The following is a 21759-nucleotide window of genomic DNA, read 5'->3' on the forward strand; positions in this document are numbered from 1 at the left end:
GGTAAACTGGGAAAGGTACATGAGATGTCTTTGTGTTATTTCTCACAACTGCATGCGAATCTACAATAAGGTTAGCTTTAAAAAGGCAAAATAATGACATTTCAGACTGAGAATGAAACCAATTACAGCAAAAAGCATAGTTCATCACTAGCAAGCAAAGTTAGGGAAGTCCTTTGGTCCTAAGGAAAAATACCAGATGGGAATCTACATCTACGTAAAGGAACAAAAGCAGTAGATATGGTAACTGAACAGGTAAGTATAGAAGATCTCTAAACAAACCTTAACTATTTAAAGCAAAGCCTTTATAATTTATTTAAGGCAAAAATAACACAATATGTTGTCTGATTACAAGGCAGGTAGAACTAAAATGAACGACAACAAGAGCACAAATGCCAGGAGTGGGAAGATGAAAAGTGCATCGTCACAAAGCCCTTACCACACACAAGCGAAACATCAGTTGAAGGTAAACTGTGATCGTTTAAAGATGCACGCCAAACCCTAAAGCAACCACTAAAAGTAGAAATCAACGTTACAGAAAACATGCCAATAAAAGAGATTAAATATCATATCATAAATAAGTATCATAAAATTACTTATTCCGGGGCACCTGGGTGGCTTAGTCAGTTAAGCGTCGGACTTCGGCTCAGGGCATGATCTCGTGGCTCATGAGTTCAAGCCCCGCATCAGGCTCTGTGCTGACAGCTCAGAGCCTGGAGCCTGCTTCAGATTCTGTGTTGCCCTCTCCCTCGGCCCCTCCTCTGTTCCCTCTCTCTCTCTCAAAAATAAGTAAAACATTAAAAAGAATTTTTTAAAAATCATAAAATTACTCATTCCAAAAGAAGGCAGAAAAAGATGAAAAAGAGGACAAGGAATAAATGGAACTAATAGAAAACAAATGACAAGATGGTAAAATAAACCCACCCGTATTAATAATCTCATTAAATACCAATGGCTTATACCCCAAAATAAAACATGGAGACTGTAAGAAAAAAATTACCTGATAGGTTATTTATACAAGAAATCCACTTTAAGTATAAACGCAAGTAGGTTAAATGTAAAAACATGGAAAAAGATATACCATGCAAACATCAATCATAAAAAAACTGGAGAGGCTCTATTTACATCAAAGTAGATTTCAGAACAAAGCATATTATTTGGGATAAAGAGGGTAATTTCATAAATTATAAATAAGTCACTTCACCAAGAGGTCATAATAATCTTAGGTGAGTGACAGAGCTCCAAAGAGCTCCATAAGGCAAAATTAATAAAACAGGGGAAAAAACCAAATTCACAAATGTATTTCATTTCAATAGACCTCTCTCAAAATGTGATAGCATGAGTAGAAAAGCAGTAAGGACATAGAAGACAGCTTCAACAACATTATCAAATAACTGACCATAATCAGCATTTATAGAAACAAGACAACACAGACACTACACATCCTTATTAAGTAAATAATAATTATTAAGTGATGTGGGGCAGTCACCAAGCTAGACCACGCTCTGGCACATAAAACAAACCTCAAGTTTAAAAGGATTCAAACAATAAAAAGTATACTCTGACCACAACAGAATTAAATTAGCTATCAGTAACAGGACAATTTCTGGAAAATCCTCAAACATTTGGCAACTCAACAACACACCTCTAAATAACCACAAGGGCAATTAGAAAGTATGTTGACTGGAATAAATGTGAATACGTGAAATACTGAAATGTCTGGGATACAACTAAAGCAGTACTTAAAGGGAAATTTATAGCACTCAAAAGACTGGAAAAGATCTCAAATTAAATGACCTAAGCTTCCCCTTTAAGAAACTAGAATTGAGCGCATTAAATCCAGAGTGGGCAAGAGAAAAGGAATAATAAAAATAGTAATGAACATCAATGATACAGAAAACAAAATAACAATGAAACCAAGAGCTGGTTTTCTGAGAAGATCAATAATAAGATGACTAAAACTCTAGTCAGATTGATCAGGAAAAAAGGAGGGGAGTCATGCACATCAGGAATAAGAGAAAGAAAATCACTATAGATCCTAAAAAAATTAAGAAAGGATAACAGAACATTATGAACAAGTTTATGCCGACACATTCAACAAGACAAATTCCTTGAGAGACACAAACTAATCAAAGCTCCCTGATGAAAAAAAAAGATAACCTGAAGAGGCCTCTATCTATTAAAGACCTTAAATATGCAGTTAAAAACCTACCCGTGAGAAAACTCCAAGGCCCAAACATGTAACAAATAACCCCGATTCTACACAAATTCTTCTAGGAAACAGAAGAAAATAATCCCAACATATTTCGTAATGCCACCATTACCCTGATGCCAAAGTCAGACAAAAGCATAAGAAACTATAGATTAATATTCATCATGAACACAAAAGTTAAAAAATGTGTAGCAAATCCAATGATACATGGAAATCATAAGACATCATGACCAAGTTGGGCTCATCTCGGGAATGCAAATTTGGCTTAACATTCAAGTACAACACTCAGCCTCAGCATGATAAGACTCTACAGCTAACAGCATACGTAAAAGCCAGAGACTAAAATAAAACGCCTTCCCCCTAAAGTGAAGCAGGAGACATCTACGTCCACCACATCCATTCAACACTGTAAAGGAGGTGCTGGCCAGGGCACCACAGCAAGAAACAGCAAGCAGACTGGACATGCAGAAATAAAATTGTCCTTATTCGTAGATCACACGATCGTCTCTACATAGAATCTCAAGAAACCTTTAAAACACACACACACACACACACACACACACACACACACACACTTACTAGAATTAATAAATTTACCACAGTCGCAAGACCTAAGATCAATATCCAAAAGTCACTGGCATTTTTATATTCTAGGAACAAACAATCAGAAATCGAAATTCAAAAAATATTACCATTTATAACAGCTTCCAAAAATACACAATACTTAGGGACAAATCTGACAAGGGATGTGCACATTGTACTTGTACACTGAGAACTAAGTGCCACTGCTAAAAACATTAAAGAAAAGCTAAGTAAACGGAGGCATATACCTTGTTCGGGGGCAGAAAACAACGCTGTATAGATGTCAGTTCACCCCAAGTTAATTCACAGATTCAACACAATACCAATCAAAATCCCAGGAAGCTCTTTTGTAGAAATTGACCAACTGAGTCCAAAATACATTTGGAAATGCCAGAGACCAAAAAATGGCTAAAACAACTTTGAAAAAGGAGAACAAAGTTGGAAGACTTACCTGATTTTAAAACTATTAAACATCTAGCAATCCAGACACTGTGGTGGTGTTGAGATAGAACAGTGGATCAGTGTAACAGAACAGAGTCCAGAAATAGATCCGTATGAATATGGTCAATTGATTTTTCACAAAGAAGCAAAGACAATTCAGTGAAGACAGAACTATCTCTTGAACAAAGAGTACAGGGACAACAGGATATCCATACTGAAAACCAGGACCTTCAATCCATTCTCCACACCACAAACAGAAATTAACTCAAAATGGATCACTGACCAGTATAAAAGCTCAAACTATCAAATTTGTAAAAGAATACAGAGAAAACCTTTGTGACCACTGGTGAGGCAAAGACTTAATAGAACACTTAAAACACGACTGATGAAAAGAAAAAGTAGAGATGTGGAATTCTTCAAAGGACAGTGTGAAGAGAACATTCTCCCCCCCACTGCAAGACAGTCTGCAAACTACATATCTCATAAAGGACTTGTACACAGACCATATAAAAAGCTCTCAAAACCCAACAACAAGAAAACCACCCAATTTTAAATCAAGCAAAAGCTTCAGCCAGAAAAGTATACAGATGGCAATTAGCTGTATGGAAAGATGTTCAACGTCATTAGTCATAAGGGAAGTGCAAATTAAGATCACGGTAAGGTAGTACTTGCTATGCCTATTAGCGCGGCTGATGTTGGAAAGAATGACCGTGCCAAATATTAGGCGACACACGGGACAAACTTTCATTCACTGCTAGTGGAAATGTAAGATGCCATGATCCCTGTGTGAAACAGACTGGAAGTTTATGTCCAGGTTAAGTACATACATACCATAGGACCAAGCCATTCCACTCCTACGTATTTACCCAAGAGAAATGAAAACGTCTCTTTCCAAAGACCTGTTTACACACGTTCACCACAGCTTGATTTGTGACAGTCCCAAATAAGAAACAACCCCAACGCCCGTCAACAGGTGGAGAGACAAAATGTGGCACATCCATACGATGAAATACTACTCAACAGTAAATACTGTTGATACATGTGACAACATGGAATAATGTTGAAATGACTGTACTAACTGAAGGGAGCCAGGCGAATACATGCCTCCATAATTCCACTACATGACACTCTAAAAAATACAAACCAATCTATAGTAGACAGAGAGCATATCAGTGGCTGCCTGGGCTGGAGGGGATGCGGGGCAGGAAGGGGTGGAAGGGAGTGATTTCAAAGGAGGGCTGGGAAACTTTAGGGGGTGATGAATACATTCATTATGTTAATTGTGGTGATAGTTTCATGGGAGTATGCAAACGTCAGAATGCATCAAACATATATTTTAAATATGTGCAATTTATATCAATGACACCTCAATAAAGCTAAATAAAGGTAAATGTACCTAAATACATATATAATTACGTATAATAAACAAATGTACCTGAATTACATACGTAATTATGCCTTGATATACCTAAACAAAGGAAAAACAGAAAGAAAGAGAAAACTACCAATAGCATAAAAGACAGGCACCCAATTCTGGACACCCGGAGCTTCTGAATTTTTGTGTTGGTCCTGTCTCTCACTGTCCAGGTGCCAGTGCTGGGTTTTCATCCACACCCTACTTTCATTAAGCGCAAAAGTGATGGGAAAGCTGTCTGTGGGGAACGAATTATGAACTCAGAAGGGAGAAAATAAGGGCAAACAAAACGTTCGTTCTGTAACTTAAAACCCCTTGGCATACCAAATACCTCTGGGCAGTGAGATTCTAGGTGATTTTCCTTTGGTTTATTTAAAATTTTCTGTACTTTCCAAATTCTTTACAGGCGTTATTTTGCTCTTTGGGGGGAAAACAGTTTTAAAAGAACCAGTTTAAATTCTCTATTAATTAAAGAACCATTCGAAAAGAAACCAAAGGCGTTCTCACCCTGATAATTACTGAACGGCACCTGAACACACACAAATCTCAGTATTAATGTAGATCAAAGAACAGGGAGGTTTCCCTTAAAAGGGATGAAGGATGTTTACGATATATTTACAAGGTCAAACCTCAAAAACTGGCTATGTCCTAACTTCTGAATTCCACTAGTCAACCACTGAGCTGGTTGTCACCTATTCAAGACAGATTTTAACTGATTTCCTGCCCTTCAGGTTGAAAGCTGAGCTCACATACCAAAGGGAAAGTCCTGTTGGATTTCCAGGAGGCTGGGGGCCGTAACAGGAGGTTCCTCTCCACGAAGGCTTATAAGCCTGTAACTGAATCAAGCCTTACAATACAGGATGGAAACCGGGAGAGGCAGCATTTCTGAACTCTGCTTGTCCCGAGCTGTCGGTGGCAGACATTTATGTCACATTTTTTAGCAAGTGTAGAAAGCCAGCAGGGGGTTCAGAAATGCCAAATGCTGATAAAATATGTTTCTTTTTAAACAACTTCACAGGTCAAATTAGGTGCAAAACGCTTTTGAAGCAACCTGAGTACAGTTCTTAAGAGTCCTCCTCAATGGTTTCTAAGAGAACCAATTTCCTAGTGATCGTAGAACTCTTGGCTTAAGTCTTCACTTTCCCTGCACAGGAAAAATGGAAGTAGGCTAGCACGCCACAACACCACACAAGTAACATGACCCAGAACACTTACATGTCTTGGAGTGCTCATGTGATAGCATGTAATTGGCAAGAGGCGGCGTGTAAGTCAAACACTGCAATGCTGCATTGGCAAAACAGGTGTTGCCCAAATTCTGGAGCCCGGCTCCAACTCTGTGAGTTTGTTGCCACTTAAGACAAATTTTCTCAGACGGGAAAAGAACTTTTTGTGGAGGAGCAATGCCATCACCTAGGGCTAGAAAAACAAACAAGAAATATTTAAAAACAAAGCTTTACATGCTTCTCAAGCTAAATAAACAGCAACACATCAAACGGAATCTGATCAGGATTAGGTCACTACGAGCTAACCAGAAATACAGGGAAGAAAGGGACGTTTTAAAAGACAGATCTTAGAGGGGTGCCTGGGTGGCTCAATCCGGTAAGCATTCGACTCTTGATGTTGACTCAGGTCATGATCTCTTGGTTCGTGAGATCGAGCCCCGTGTGGTGCTTGTGCTGACAGCACAGAGCCTGCCTGGGACTCACTCACTCTCTCTCTCTCTCTCTCTCTCTCTCTCTCTCTCTCTCCCTCCCTCCCTCCCTCCCTCCGCCCCTCCTGCACACACACGTGTGCTTTCTCTTTAAGAAATAAACATTTAAAAAATAAATAAGTGAAAGATCCTTGAATGTGGGAAATCTAAATAATTTGCTTTCTTCAATAAGTAAACTGCAAGGACAAAATGGGATGTTAAAAAAAACTTAACGACACTTGCCAAATGCAAAGTATAGACCTTGTCCGTTGATTTCAACAAGCCAGCTGTTACAAAAAAAGTATATGGCAATCAGAGAAATTTTAATGTTGACGGGATTTTTAATATAAAGATGGTTTTTTTTTTAATTTAATGTTTATTTTTGAGAGAGAGAGTGCAGAGGGGTAGAAACAGAGAGAGAGAGAGAGAGAGAGAGAGAGAGAGAGAGACACACACACACACACACAGAATCCGAAGGAGCTCCAGGCTCTGAGCTGTCAGCACAGAGCCCCAGGCGGGGCTCGAACCACACGAACCATGAGATCGTGACCTGAGCCAAAGTCAGACACTTAACCCACTGAGCCACCCAGGCGCCCTGATGTTTTAATTCTCAGGAAATGATTATTTATGTATAACACTAAAATATGAATAGATAAAATATGAAGTCTTGGGCTTGCTTTATAATGCTGGCGAGGGGAATAAATGGGGGAGGGTATAACTGGCTATGAATTGATAAATGTCAAAACTGACTGATCACTACATGAGAGCCCACTATAATTACTTTTACATCTACTTAAAAGTTTGCCACCACTATACATACAAAATGCAAAGTCCACCCTCTGTAACATTTGCTGCGGATGCTTCTACTCAGTACCACCACTAGCCCTCTTCACCAGCAATGCGCTTACAGAGTCCTTAGTAGCTGTCAAACAGTCTCGATTCTAAGACCTGGTAGTGACGTCATCCCCATCTGACCAGGAAGGAAACAGGGTCTGAACTTAGGCTGCTGGGCATCACTACTGACATTCACAAGTACGCTGTACGTGGTCTAAAAGGTTTTTGTTTTTCTATTTTCAAGGCTTATAATAAACAGATTACTAGTGATAACCACGTCAAAAGAACTTAGGTGAAGCTCAAAAAACAACTTATTTAGGAAAGTTCCCCATCATCCACGTGAAGACTACTTTTTCTGAAGTTGGCCATGTTCTTGGTGCCGCCAGATGCTGAAATGCCTTCGTGGAGGATTCTCCATTTTAAAAGAGAAATTATTGAGTGTGAGGGTGCACAGGTAGGCTTCAGCTCAGTGGGAATGGAAAGCAAAACGAGGAAAAAAGAAAGGAGTCCCCAGAGAGTGGGGGAAGAGCTCCCAAAAGGGCATGGCAGGGTGATGGGAGGTAAGGCCTGAGGAGGAGAAAGGAGCCCCAGCAAGTAACGGGAAGCTGGAGTCCGCGAAAAGAAGTTCTGTGGGAAAGCCTTGCTGGTGAAGGTCTCTAAACTCTATGTGTAACATTCAATTACACTGTTTATTTTGTGACATACATTTTCCTCCCACCCAAACACCTTCAGCAAATCACCTCACAATATCACATTTACGATGAGGGTGCAAAACGGCATCAAGAGGCACATTATTCTAAGCCAAACGACTATCTGAGCAGGACCGAATCTGCTTTCTCTGCCTTTCAAAGCTCCAAATTCACAAGTCTCAGAAGGACCCACTAAAGCGTCAATGTCTCATTTAACCCGGTGAGTTTTAACAAATGTAACATTTACATTATCTCCTCTCTTTCAAAGAGCTTTATCACCACAGATGATTTTAACTGGCAGAAAACCCCCACAAACCAAAAAACCAAAACCAAACAAACAAACACCCCATGGTTGGGTAGAGCCATTTGACAAAATGCAACCATTTTAAAAAATATCTTTAAATTTTAAAACACAGACATCTACTTAGGGAACTATGGTTAATTGACAACTTAACCAAAGGCTTGCCCACCCCAAATCTCACCAAGATAAAGTTTATCCTTCAAAAAATGACAAAAGAAACTACAAATATTTTAATAATTAAATATAATCTGCGCTGTCACGATACCTAGCGAATCAGGAAAAGGACGCCTGTCAAATAACGTAACTGCCGGCACTCGGGTGGCAGTCTATCTTGGCAAAAGGAACCCCTCTCTGAAACTACCGACCAACGGACAGCATTTATCCAAGAGCTTCTTGGAGTGTTCCTGTCTCCAAAAAGTAGTACCTTGATCCTTCTGTGGTGACGGCTTTGATTTATCAGGTACAGATGAACTGGAATAAACTACAGCACCAGGTACTGGTCCTAGAGAAAGCGTGTGGTTTGAGACATCATTTAACGAAGACACGGCCCCCCAGCTGGCAGAACCTGCATCCATGTCTCCCGGTGAGGCCGCCTCCGAGCTGCCAGGCTGATTCTGATAGGCTGGTGGGTCTGAGGATTCAGAAGCTTTGTCAACTATGGTCATTGTTCAACTCTGCAAAAGACGAAACGCATACAGTTGTTTCATAAAGTGAGAAAAGGGATCTACTTTATTATGAGATCTTAGAAAATTATCCTAGCCACACTTAATTACTGTCAAACAAGTCACCGTAATATAAAGGCAGCGGTATTTTTTAGGTCTGAAATCACTTCCTTGGGACAGTTAGCACTGTGCTCATCTAAACATGTCAGCATTTTTTAATTGTAAGCCCTTCAACGAAATATTTGATTAGATCTTGTCATTCTATTCCAAGACCTCTGAAAGTCTCACGTTTCTGTTTATAATCAGGTACCTCAATTTCCAATTCTGTATATTTACCGAGAACCTACATATTTTTCCCTTATTGCTTAAAACTAGCATGTGAAATGTGCCAATCCATTTGACTCAATTTTAATTTCATACAGAATTCATCAGGGAAAAATCTCAACTCCATGAAGAGAAAAATCTAGCTTTAATTTTGAACTTAAGTCCAAAATGACTTGTTTGAAACACATTTAAAAAAAAAAAAAAAAAGCAAGTCTCACGGCATCTGGGTGGCTCAGTGAGTTAAGCATCTGACTCTAGATTTTGGCTCAGCTCATGATCTCTCGGTTCCTGAGACTGAGCCCCGCATGGGGTTCTGTGCTGACCGCGCAGAGCGTGCTTGGGATTCGGTCTTCCTCTCTCTCTGCCCCTCCCTTGCTCACTCATTCTCTCTCTCAAAATAAATAAACTTAAAAGAAAAAAAGAAGTCTCACATTTGAAAATTTTTTCTGAGTAGGCTCATTTATTTGGTGTATGTACACGACTTTTTTTAAGTGAAGCCCATAGCATAAAACATTACTGACATCAAACTTGAACACAAATACTTATTATAAAAGTAATTATGTTTTCTTTCTGGATCTTATTTCTCAGTCCTGGGGCTACTACTAATTAAGCATTTTCTATGTGCTGGACACTGTGTTAATCATGAACACACATAACTTAAACTTCATAATGGACCTGACCTGTGAGAGACTGCACAGACTCCACGGGGTCTATAAAACGGACCGACTCTGACCCAAACTAGTCAGTCCCTGGGACAAGGCACCCGGCCCAACATCCCCGGCTAGGGCTCTCTCCAGCTCTACGGACCTAGTCAACGGACTACAGGAATGTAAACTGCCCAGGGAAACCCAATCTCGTGTGCCACTCCTCCGTAAGTACCCTTTCTCCCTGGCCTGGCCCGACACCCCCCACCCAGCATCTTAACACCCAGACTTGTCGCTGCCTGACCCGGGAACCTCTCCACACGCTCCCCACCTTCCATTCTCACCTGCTCTCTCTGGGCTCTCCCTCGCAGTTCTTCCTCGCCTAACTCCCCTCCATCCTTCCACCTCCGGCCGGTTAACACTTCCACTTTTCAGCTTAGAATCCATCTCCTCTGGGACGCCTTCCTTGACGACACCCGTCCCCCAAGGCCGGGTCAGCAGCCCTCCCGCAGGCCCCCACGGCAGCCTGGTGCGGATTCTGCGGTAGCGCTTCCGCCCCGACTTACTCCACGGCGGCTCCACCCGTTGCTCCCCATCATGCTTGCATTTCTACCCCCGACCTGGCACCCAGAACGCTTTCCACACATGTGCCCAACAAACGAATGAATTCCAAGGATAGGAAGGAACCAGCGTTTGCATTTAGCACCGGTTTGTGCTCAGTGACTTGCATACACTATCTCATTCACATACTATATCTCGTTTCTACTCTGAAGCAGGAATAGCCTTTAAAACGTGTTTTTAAAAATATTCAATAAAGTTGAAGGATGATAAACATCCACACGTGTGCCACCTCAACAAATGCTGTGGTGCACAGTCTGCTCCCAAGAAGGTTTAAAGAAAAGCCTCAATTCTATTGTAATTTAAAATTACGGCATAATTATAGCCCCCCAGCCCCGAAAGCACAACCTTGAGAAATTTTGGGGATCTTATGTAGAAATAAAAAAGTAGACGTTCGATTAGATCTTAATAAAATCAGAAATGAATTGTAAGTCAATCTAAGATACAGGATCTTCATTCAGGAGGAAAGCTTGAGCTGTGTTATCCAAATAAAGTCTCCTCCATGGAACACAGTGAAGGCAAGAGTAAGAAAACAAAAGAAGAGGAAGAGGAGGAGCAAAAAGAAGAAAGCCAAAAGAGTACTGAGGAAAGGTTAATTCAGCCTTATTTACAATAACATTTAATAGCAAAAACCTCGGTTTTCCCAGGATAAACATCCCTTCAGGACAATCATTAACAAATGACCAAATAAAGCCATTTTACTTGCTCTGATTGCCATGGGGGAGGGGGGTGTCTTAAATGAAAATAATTAAGGAAAGCCTACTACTCAATCATCAATAACCATTTACCATTATAATTTGGGGAAAACAAACCCAAACTATCCATTTGTCTTCATTTGTATATTCAGCCAATGATTACTTATTCTAAAACCATCAAGTATCAAACTCAATTATGTCTGCTACAGAGATAACCCTTCTAGAAGCCAAGCAATACTGTATACAACCTAAGACTCATAAGATTCATACGGTTATGTGTTCTTTACTCTCAGTACAGCTTCTAAGAGTCACTGTTCTATCAGGACTTTTAAGCAACTACTTCAAAGAAAAGTTAAAATTTCTCTCAGCATCTTGTGATGATATACAAAAAAGTTACAAAACCATGTGTGAAATAAACAACTACACGAATCAAGGTTGGATGTGCCCGGAGGAATGAGACAACAAATCGGCTTTACAAATGTTTCCTTTGCTTTAACTACAATCTTTTATTCAGAAGTTTTTAAATGCTCAGTCCCTTAAATGATATTTCTATCAAATACCAGAATGCATTATTCTTTCTCCTTTTAAAAATAAGCATATGGCTGTCTTAAACCTTGTAGCACTCCACATAAAGGTAACAATATCAATATACGTAAAAAAAAAAAAAAAAAAAAACAAGAAAGAAAGAAACTGATACACTCTGCTTCTTCATAAACAATGTAATCCACGTTCTTGTAACATTTCTACTTAAGAGGAAAACACACAAGCTTTAAAAAGATAACAGCCTTGATTTCAATTACTTTTCAGTAAATGAAACGACTAGCCTTAAACCCTTACAAACCACTGTGGACTTGATTCAGTGATAAGAAAAGAAAGCGAAACTGACCTTAAATAAAAAACAAATCAGTAAAACTGATTATTCCTATCTCCTATGCACTTTGAATGAGTGATAGTCAAAAGAGTAAAATTATAGGTTCAAAATTTACAACTAAAAAACCCGGAGACTCCACGAAAATGCACGAGAACCTGTAATACTGCTGTTACCTTGAAAAAGAGGTGTTAACGAAACAGTTTCTCGACCAGCTTTACTGTTACCTGAGTGTATCCACTTTAAATAACCAACATGTTTCCCCATTAAACAAGTAAACCCTGAGGCCTCCCTGAACAGAAAAGAGCTATTCAACAAAAGTGATGTCTACTGCATTCATTATAACAAGGTGAAAGTCCTAGATTGTAAAACTTCGGTCCCGTCAAATTTTCATCTCAAACATCTGAAACTGATCACCCTCTCCCGCGACCCCCTCCAGGTAACCTGGCTCTTCTTGCCCCGAAAATAAAGAACAGGACCGAGGCGCACACGCTTTTGGGGACGCGCCGCCGGGGCCGGCCGGCCCCTCCTCTCCGCCCCCCCCCTCCGCCTCCCCCGAGGGTGCCCGCTCCGCCCCGGCGGCCGGCGTGGGGAACTCGGACACTCGGTGGCGGAGCCAGGTGGACGGCCCCGCGAGGGGCGACCGGCGTGCCGCGAAGGGGCGCCGGGGTGGGAAAGTTTGTCTGTCTCTGGGGGGTGGAGTGGGGGTGGGGAGGCGAGCCCGGGGCTCCGAGGGCCGCTCGGGGGCGGGAGGTGGCAGCCACGCGGGGGGCGGCGGGCGGGCCGGGGACGCCGGGCTCCGCGGCCGGCGGCCGGCACACGCCCACCGCGGGCGGACCCGTGCGGGCCAGGCCGCCCCGGAGCCGCCCGCCCGGCCCGGCCCACGGGCCGAGGGGGCGGGCTGGGGCCGGGTGGGGGCGGGAGGGCAGTGTCCATAGCAACCAGGGGGGTCTGGCCTCCCCGCGCAGCCCGGCTCTCCCGGCGCCCGACCGCCCCGGCCGCCGCCCCCTCCCCAGCGGCCTGGCCCGGCCGGCACAAGCGGCGCTGCCACCGGCGCCGCGGGGTCCCGGGCGGCCCGCGGCTGCGGAGGGGGCGGCGGGCGAGGGGCCGCGCCAGTCCCCGGCGGGCCGCGCCGGCTCAGGGGCGGCCGGGCCAGCTGCGGCCGAGGCGAGCGGGGCGCTCGGCGGGCCCCACGCCGGCCAGCGGCGGGCGGGAAGGAGGCGGGAGCTTACCTGACCCGGCTCGGCTCTCGCTCCATCCCCCTCGGCCGCCGCCGCCGCCGCCGCCGCACACAGCCCAGCCGCCCGGCGGGGGACAATGACGTGCCTCCATCCGGGCACCGCCGCCGCCGCCTCCGGGTCAGCGCCGCGCCCGCAGCGCCCCGCCGGGCCGCCAGGGGGCGCGCCAGGGCCGCGCCCGCACGCGCCGCCGCCCAGGGGCCGTCGCACAAGAGGCGCGGCGCGCAGCTAACGGGCCGGGCAAGCGCGGGAGGGGCCGTCGTCAAAGCGCCGCGGGCGCAGGCTGGCGCGCGCGTCACTGGAGCGCCGGGGCGCCGCGGAAGGGGCGCGCTGATTGGCCGAGCCAAGCCGCGCGGCGCGGGCCAGGGCGGTCCTTCCCCCCGAGCCATCGGCGGGAGCGGATCGAGCGGCGCGCGGCGGCCGCGGGCCCGAGCCAGGCTCTGGCTGCGCCTGGGCCCGTCCGGCCTAAGCGGGGACGCGGCGGACCTGGGCGCCCCCCAAACGGACGTGGCTCGGGGAGAGCCTCTCGCGCGCGCCGCGCCGCTACCCCTGCGGCACCCGTCCCTCGGCCTAGCGACCCAGCATTTAAGGACGCCGGAGCCAGCCGGGCGCCAGCTCGCAGACTTCATAAACTGCGTGACCGGGAGGGGAGAGTTTGAAACCTGGCTCCGGAAAAGGCCAGGCCCCTGCCCAGCCCGTCTGGACTGCGCCTCATCCAAGCACTGCACACTCCTTGGGGCAACTAGACCAGGTCTTGCTCCCCAGTGCCGGATCCATACTCCCCACCACTTACTGGATGTCTCCACGGCGAGAACTAATTAATTCAGCGCTGCAGCGCGCCTCTCCTTCGCGTCCCCGCTCCTCCCTGATGGTCCTGGGAGGACCTTCTCTGCTTTAAGGACCAGGCACTCCTACACTAACCTGAGTCCTTCCCAAGGCCTAACTAACCCCTAACACCAGGCCCCACCCGCCCCACCTACCCTGGGACTGTGACCCGGACCCTCCCGGAGGCTACCTCCTCGCCACGCCCATTCCCTCAGTCTCCTTTCTGCTCCCCTCCTAGTCTTTACTCTCTTTTCAACCGTTATTTTTCTGTGACCTCCGTGATCATCCTTGGTCTTGCAAAAACCCAGGTCAGACGTTGCTTCTGCCTCTTCTCGACCCACAGAACAGTCTAAACTCCTTCACCTGACACTGAAGCCCCGGTGGCCTTTCCTCTTGTGTGTGTCCCAGCCCGAAGAGACATCTTCCTACAAACACCCTATTCCTACATCTGCTTCTAGAAGCCCTGCTTGAACCCCCATCAGAATCTTACTGCTCCCCCTACAGACCACACATATTTTTATGGGGGCGCTTAATTCACTATTGTTACGGAAAGAAATCACTTGTGTGATTACAGTATCACCTGTGTGCTTGGAACAGCACACTGAAGTCGTTTGAGGACACAAAAAGGGGAAAGGTGAATTCCAAACCTCCAAAATTCAGTGCCCACTTTTGGGATTAACACCGCAACTTCCTGATGGAGGATGGTTATGGAATTTCACCTTCGTGGCCCTTTCAACACTAATAAGAGGTCTGCAAGAGCAGGAGGGCCATAGGCATGGACGCAGTAATTTACTTGCCTTCCCCAAATGACTTTCAGATGATTAAATACAGAAGGAGAAGGAATTAAAGAGCCAGATCCTTAATATTCACCTAAGTCTTGCGGTAGTTCAAACTGCTACCCTTGGAAGTCACGGGAGACGTTTGCCTTCTAATTTCATTTTCCGTTTTGCATTCCGTTGACGAGCTGCCCCACAGCCCTCCTCTTAATACAGTACCTGAGCAACTTAGATAGGAAAGGGGGCTTTTTACAACACCACCGCTTAGCGTTCTCTACCAGACAGGCTCTTGTGGGCGGGGTTACTGACCCCTCTCCACCCTCCTCTGTGCCTTGAAAGCAGAGGGCTTTTTCCTCCAAAGAGTTTGAGTCCCGATTATTATAACAGACTGACAACGTAAGTGGAGAGGTTGCAAGGGATATTAGGAAGTCCATGAGCTGGTCTTTAACTGAGATAATAAGCCAAACTGCCCCAGAAACTTGTTTTCTTCCACAAAGTGAGCGCTATCTGGAGATTTCACTTTGCCTCAGTGCTGACAAACTGTGTGACCTACAGAGATTACTTAGCCTGTTGCCTTTATCAAATCTGCCTTTATGCTGGAGGCAAACTCACCCCAAATGCCCCACCTCCCAATTCAGATAAAGAACAGAAAGTGTCCCAGTGATACATTAGATTTTGCGAGAACCTCCAGACACTTAGGGAGCCTATAGCGGGTGCTGTAAATGCCCCACCAGATCCCCTTTATCAGATCCGCTGATGCACCCCTTACCCTCCCAGCTGCTGAGTGTCAGCTGCTAATAAGTCACAGCTGCCCCTCCTCTCACCAGCTGTTCCTGGCTGAAGGGGGAGCTGCCTCATGGGGAAGCTGACTCTGCCTCCCACCACCACCCCCCCCCCCCCACCTTGCAGCCGACACCGGTGGCCTACTGACAAACAGGTCCTGAAAGGCCTTGCCTCAAGTTGTGACCCAACTAGCGGTGCAGCGCAGGCTCCGGAGGTCCAGTCGGATCAGAAAGAAGTTCGTCTTCCACTACATCCCTGCTTGACTCCTTCCCTGCCGTCTTCCTTCCCTTTCCCTCCAGGGCACACCCTTCATATGGTACGTGCATCTGAATTCTGCTTCAAGCCTGGCTTAAGACGGCAGGTACCAGGAAAGGTCCCAGGAAGCAGAGTCCAAGGATAAGATTCCAGGCGACAGGTGAGACACTGGTCGCCATGAAGCTGTATAAAAATCCCACCCAGGGGAAGATGGGATGGGAGGTGGATAGAAGGGCATAGGCTGGCCTATTCAATCTCCCTGGTGTTTGGGAACGTGGGGAAAATAGTCATTGAAAGAACCGTGAAATTCGATGACTGGTCCTTTAAAGAAGGAGCATGGCAGGTCCTGGGCAGTTAGTCATCAGTATAAAGCAAAGCATAAAAGCCAGAGAGATGGTTTAATGCCTTGTCGCAGCCATCATCTGCAGTCAGAGGACAGGCAGTCCTGAGGACCGGGCCCAGGGGTCCACTTAGAAGAAGCAGAACTTTAAAGTGATGGACTCGAAGGGGCGCCTGGGTGGCTCAGTTGGTTAAGCGTCCGAATCTTGATTTTGGTTCAGGTCGTGATTTCTCGGTTTCGTAAGTTTGAGCCCTGCTTCCGGTTCTGCACAAGCATCATGGAGCCTGCTTGGGTTCTCTCTCTCTCTGCCCCTTCCCCACTCACACAGTCTCTGTCTCTCTCAAAATAAATAATTGAAACTTTAAAATTAAAAAAAAGAAAGAAGTGATTGACTTCTCAGCCATGGTCGGTCTCCAACACCAAAGTCAGGGCTCAGATAAAGAAGAGGTAGAACACCAAGACTAGGGACGGTAAGTTAACCACAATGAACTTCAGATTGCTCTGAACCCTTTGGGCTTTCAGAAGCGGCCCAGCCCAGCCCCCCAAACTAAAGACGAGGCAGAAGCCTCAAATGAGACAAGTACTCTACAATACAGTGCTTTCTTTAGGATCTGCCCACAGGCCCCATGGCCACCAGACCGTCACTAAGGTTAGGTCTCAGTATGGCCCGATTGGATAAATGTTAGGCCTACCTAGGGAGGAGAGGAATGATACATTGAAGTAGCCAGGGCCTGGCTGATATATACCAGCAGGACCGTAAGTAATCCTGTAAATGGATCTCAAGGGGCTCGATCAAGAGGAGGGGAGTGGTAATAAGGGATATAGAGGCACCCTCCCACAATACTGATCTAACACTTTGTCAAGGGCCTCCAGTGGCCAGTACTGATACACTGTATGCATAGTACTTGGCAAAAAGAAGTGAGCCACACTAAGTCATGACACACCAAGAGTTCCGTGGAAGATAGTGGAAGAAGGGCTCAATAGGCCGAGGGAGTGGCCTATCAATGCACATCGGAGAGTGGATACTACCAACTGACTATCCTACGAGCTGAAAAGGCCTGGGGGGGCACTTGGCTTAACAAGGCCAAGGGGGTGGGGGCACCGTCAGCTTGAAGAAACTCAGTGGTGGCTATCATCTGTAGGCCAGAGGAGGGATAGGATCCTAGAATGACAGAGGCTGAATGGCAGCACTTACCCCTCAGAATCGAGGTGGGCATGAGTGGGCAGCAGGATCAGAGTGGCAGATACGAGCATCTGACTCGCAGGGATCCACGGAGGAGGCTAACAGATCATGGGGCAAGGTAGATGGGCAGTCAACAAAGACATACTACCTACAATCAAAGGATACATATATGTAAAATCTGGATGTGCAGAAGGCTGAGGTCACCTGACTTTCCCAGTGGAAAGTCAAAATCACCATTTGATAAAAGAGAAGCCAGATCCATAGAAGTGTATGCAATAGTGATTCTCCAAATCCTTCACCAAAGAAGGATTTAATTGGGTTTAAAGGATTAATTGGCCATTTAACTGGGTAACCATACACTAGGAGAGAGGAATACCTGGATATTTCTAAGCTGTTGGTTTAGAGAGACAATGAGGACAGATGGGAACCCAAAGCACCCCCAAAGCTCCTTTTTTGCTAAGAGAGTAGTAACATGTGGGGACAAGACACACATTGGATCTGTGGGCCCCAGAGGTCATTTCCCAAGTTTCCAAACTTAACATCCGAGTGGTCATACTTCCAGGTTGACAGAACCCTCACATTGGTTCTTTGACCTGTAGAGTATGAGCCAGTCTAGCAGAAAAAGCAAGGTGGAAGCCTTCACCCTCTCTTTGCCCTCTCTGGCCAAAAGAATAACTCTTCAGGGAATGGCCGAGAATATTAGTGCTGTACCTTATGGATATAAAGGCTGCAGGGCTATTGGTCTTTGTCACATGCCCATTTAACTCACCAGTCTGGCCCCTGAAAAAAACTGGATGAGTCAGGGAGGATGACAATCGACCACTGCGAGTGTAACTATCAAGGACTCATCTAGCACCAACTTAATTCCACCACCCAGGCCGCCCTGTCCCTGGGAACTCCACACCCACAATAGAATGGAGAACTTAGAATCTCTCAATCTTTGCCCTACACCCCTCGGAACAAACAAAACCAGGCCCTTTACCTCTTACGGCTTTTACTCACCATCACTATGAACAAAGAGGAAATAAGATAAACATGAAAAAAATGGAGTAGTCATAAAGCACATTCAAAAGAAGTACCTACAGTATTTTGACACAAAAAGAAGAAAAGAAAGAGTGCTCAGATGACACCATCAATAGACTTGTCCCTGCAGCCTGGGCTGAGATACAGTCATCACAGAGTGCCGTTTGGGGACAGACAGACTAGATATAAATTCCGGCTCCAGCTTTTATTTATTAGTTGAGTTCTTTGGTCTTGCTTTGGACTCTCGTGAAATGAAAGGCTTGTTTAACTTATCAAAGCCGACTTTATCCTAATGGATAATTAACACCCCCTCCCCCCAACCCAACATAAGACATTAAAGCCCAAAAGTTTTCAAGAAAAGATACATTTGACTTTCTGAGGACCACAGTCTCCTATGAAGGAAATCTGAGACTATGACTCAACAAATCTTAGACCAGGTTTATTTTGAGGTTAATAGATCCCAAGTCACTCCTTTATGTATTGCCAAAATATTAATTTAGAACCCAGAATAAACCATGCACTGGAGATACTGTATCTACTTTCCGGAGGCCATTCTGTTTAGAATACAGAGTTATACATAATTAGTTACTCCACATTGTGACAATGCTCTAAGTTAAGAAGGTAAAGTTTAGAGGCATTGGGAATAACCCTCCCAGTAGATGACATTCAGGAAAAATTTTATGAAGGTGGTGACACTGAAAATGGGTCCTTGAGGGTTGAATAGAACTTTTTACAGGCAAAAAAGGGATAGGAAAAGGATGCCAGGATTTGAGGAGCAAATACTATTTGGGAGCAAAGTCTGTCCCCCCTTAGATCTGTTGCCCTTAGGGGCGCCTGGGTGGCTCAGTCAGTTGAGCATCCCACTTCGGATCAGGTCATGATCTCACAGTTCATGGGTTTGAGCCCTGCATCGGGCTCTGTGCTGACAGCTCAGAGCCTGGAGCCTGCTTTGGATTCTGTGTCACCCCCCCCCCCCCGCCTCTCCCTCTCCCCAACTCTCTCTCTCTATCTCTAAATAAATGTAAAAAAAAAAATTTAAGAACTCTGTTGACCTTGGAAATGTGCACAAATGAACACTGATAATACAGTTGATAGCAAGGAGAAGGTTCAATGTGTAACTTGATTCAGCAGACCAGGGGTTTCAAAGGAGAAACTGAGTGGTCTAATCAGGTCTAACTGGCTGGTTGAGGCTATAAGGAAAAATCTCACTTCCTAGATTCACAATGGAAATAAACACCTGTCCAATTCATGAACATGAATGCATGTTATCCTAAACAATGATTAAACACAGTCCTGGAAGTTTGCGCCCCACCCAAAAAAAACCCACAAGATATTTCAATCAGAATGGAGAAGACGTATCTTCATTTGTATACCGCAACTTGAAAAAAAGAAAATATGTGAGCCCCCTGAAGAGTTTTCAGAAAAGTGGCTGATTAAAACATGAATATAAAAAAAATCAATTGAATGTGAATTTACTTAATGCCATGGAATTGTACACTTGAAAATGGTTACAATGATGAACATTTTTTGTTTATTTATTATTTATTTGGGGGGGGGGGGAAGGAGGGGCAGAGAGAGAGTGAGAATGAGAATCCCAGGCAGGCTCCACACGCGGCTCCGCGGGCTTAGTGTGACTCATTTCCACAAGCCTGGCTGAAATCCAGAGTCGGGTGCTTAACCGACTGAGCCACCCAGGCACCCTGATAAATTTTGTGTACCGTTTTACCACAGTAAAAAAGCCAGCCGGAATCTATATACTAGCAATATCTAATTAGAAAAATAACAAACATAATCATGGGGTTAGGGTTAGGCTAAGGCTTTAAAATGCTAAGGAATAAATAATAAACTTGAAAAATGTGCAGGGCCTAAAACTTATGATCAAGGGTCCTAAAGAAAGATTTGCCGAATGAAAAGATTTTCTGAGTGTACTTCAGTTTTTAAAGACTATAAGTACAACATGACTGATCCCAAAGAATTCTTTCCAGAACTCAATAAGATACCTATAGTATGAAGATCAAAATAAATTTATTTTTTTAATTTTTTAATGTTTATTTATTTTTGAGAGAGAGTGTGACTGGGGGATGGGCGTAGTGAGAGGGAGACACAGAATCTGAAGCAGGCTTCAAGCTGTCAGCACAGAGCCCAAAAAGGGGCTCAAACCCACAAACCGTGAGATCATGACCTGAGCTGAAGTCGGATGCTTAACCGACTGAGCCACCCAGGCGCCCCAAGATTAAGATCAATTTACAAATGCAATGCAGTTAGTCCTAAAAGGACTCCCATGGCACTTACTAAGATGTTTCAATATGCATCTGTGCAATCAAGCCATTCATTAATAAACCCCAAACTTAACTTATATAGCTCCTATCTCTTGAAACAGTTCACACTTGCACTCATGCAGCAAATACCCACCTAGCATCTACTCTGGAAGTCAGGGAGAGAAATGATGTGTTAGTCCCTGCCCTCAGTGAACTTTAGGGTGTTTATATAAAGCAGCTGTCAGCAACAAGTCCCAAAACTGCAGGAAGGAAATGGGGGGGGGGAATAATAGGATTGGGGGGGCAGATCAGTAGGAAAGGAAGTTCAGAGTGGGCTTTCCTGCAGCCCACCGAGACTGAGCCCTGCAGATTGAGTGGCAACGTGCAAGGTGAAATTAGTGGGGGCAATTCAGAGCAGAGAGACTCAGAGACAGAGATGGGAAGAGCGAGTCGAGAGACGAAAGGCAAGGAAAGGGCGTGGAGCCCGACGCAGGGCTCAATCTCATGACAGTGAGATCATGACCTGAGTCGAAATCAAGAGTCGGACGCTTAACCTACTGAGTCACCCAGGTGCCCCGTGTTTCTTATTTTTCTAATCCTAATTCTAACTCACCCTGGTGAGTATTTGAAGGAAACTTTGTCAGAACTCTCAGAAAAATTTCTCACCATACGGCTGAACTTGGCAAAAGATGCCCCAGGAAGAAGGCCAAAAGTTTCTCTGTTCGGAAGAATGACAATCAATGTCTGACGACAGACTCAAGTCTCCACAGAGTTTACAAAAGACAATACTACTAGTTGTTAACCATTAACCAGAGGTTATTATGTGCCAGACATTACTTCTAAAGATTTACACATGCTGATTTATTCAATCCTTGCAACTACCCCATGAGGTAGGTATTATAAGCATTTCCATTTTATGGGTGAGTTAAGTGAGGCAAAGACAGGTTAACTGGTTCAAGGTCATACAAGCTAATAAATGGAAGAATCCACATTCTTTTTTTTTTATTATTTTTTTAACGTTTATTTATTTTTGAGACAGGGAGAGACAGAGCACGAACAGGGGAGGGTCAGAGAGAGGGAGACACAGAATATGAAGCAGGCTGTGGG

The 21759-nt window shown here is 44.9% G+C and overlaps 2 protein-coding genes across 5 annotated transcripts in view; one reads left to right on the forward strand and one right to left on the reverse strand.

Moving 5' to 3' along the window:
* The window catches only part of USP42 (ubiquitin specific peptidase 42), a 73514-nt gene that overhangs the window by 36600 nt on the left and 15155 nt on the right, over positions 1-21759 (reverse strand). For 2 of the 4 annotated variants that reach the window (XM_045048145.1, XM_023246644.2), the window contains exons 1-3: positions 13204-13339; positions 8585-8834; positions 5862-6062 (exon numbers count right to left, since the gene is read on the reverse strand). In XM_045048145.1, the coding sequence (XP_044904080.1) occupies positions 5862-6062; positions 8585-8825 (442 nt within the window). In that variant the 5' untranslated portion in view covers positions 8826-8834; positions 13204-13339. Of the gene's footprint in view, positions 1-5861; positions 6063-8584; positions 8835-10134; positions 11775-13203; positions 13340-21759 lie in introns of those variants that run through there. The other 2 variants (XM_019820404.3, XM_019820405.3) reach the window with 2 other exon arrangements.
* LOC111558247 (collagen alpha-1(I) chain-like) lies at positions 11702-16470 on the forward strand. Its single transcript, XM_045048274.1, has 4 exons — positions 11702-11737; positions 12940-13960; positions 15893-16008; positions 16409-16470. The coding sequence occupies exons 1-3, from the start codon at positions 11702-11704 to the stop codon at positions 15991-15993; spliced, it is 1158 nt and encodes a 385-aa protein (XP_044904209.1). The 3' UTR covers positions 15994-16008; positions 16409-16470.

This window comes from Felis catus, chromosome E3 (genome assembly GCF_018350175.1).
Source record: "Felis catus isolate Fca126 chromosome E3, F.catus_Fca126_mat1.0, whole genome shotgun sequence".
Lineage (NCBI taxonomy): Eukaryota > Metazoa > Chordata > Mammalia > Carnivora > Felidae > Felis > Felis catus.

Excerpts from the sequence above, each read along its gene's own strand:
- LOC111558247 (XM_045048274.1), top strand. The coding sequence starts at position 11,702 with ATGGCTGTCTTAAACCTTGTAGCACTCCACATAAAG. Across the intron at positions 11,738-12,939 it reads TTGTAGCACTCCACATAAAG|CCCGGCTCTCCCGGCGCCCG; the intron begins GTAACAATATCA and ends CTCCCCGCGCAG. Across the intron at positions 13,961-15,892 it reads CCTTGGGGCAACTAGACCAG|GGCACACCCTTCATATGGTA; the intron begins GTCTTGCTCCCC and ends CTTTCCCTCCAG.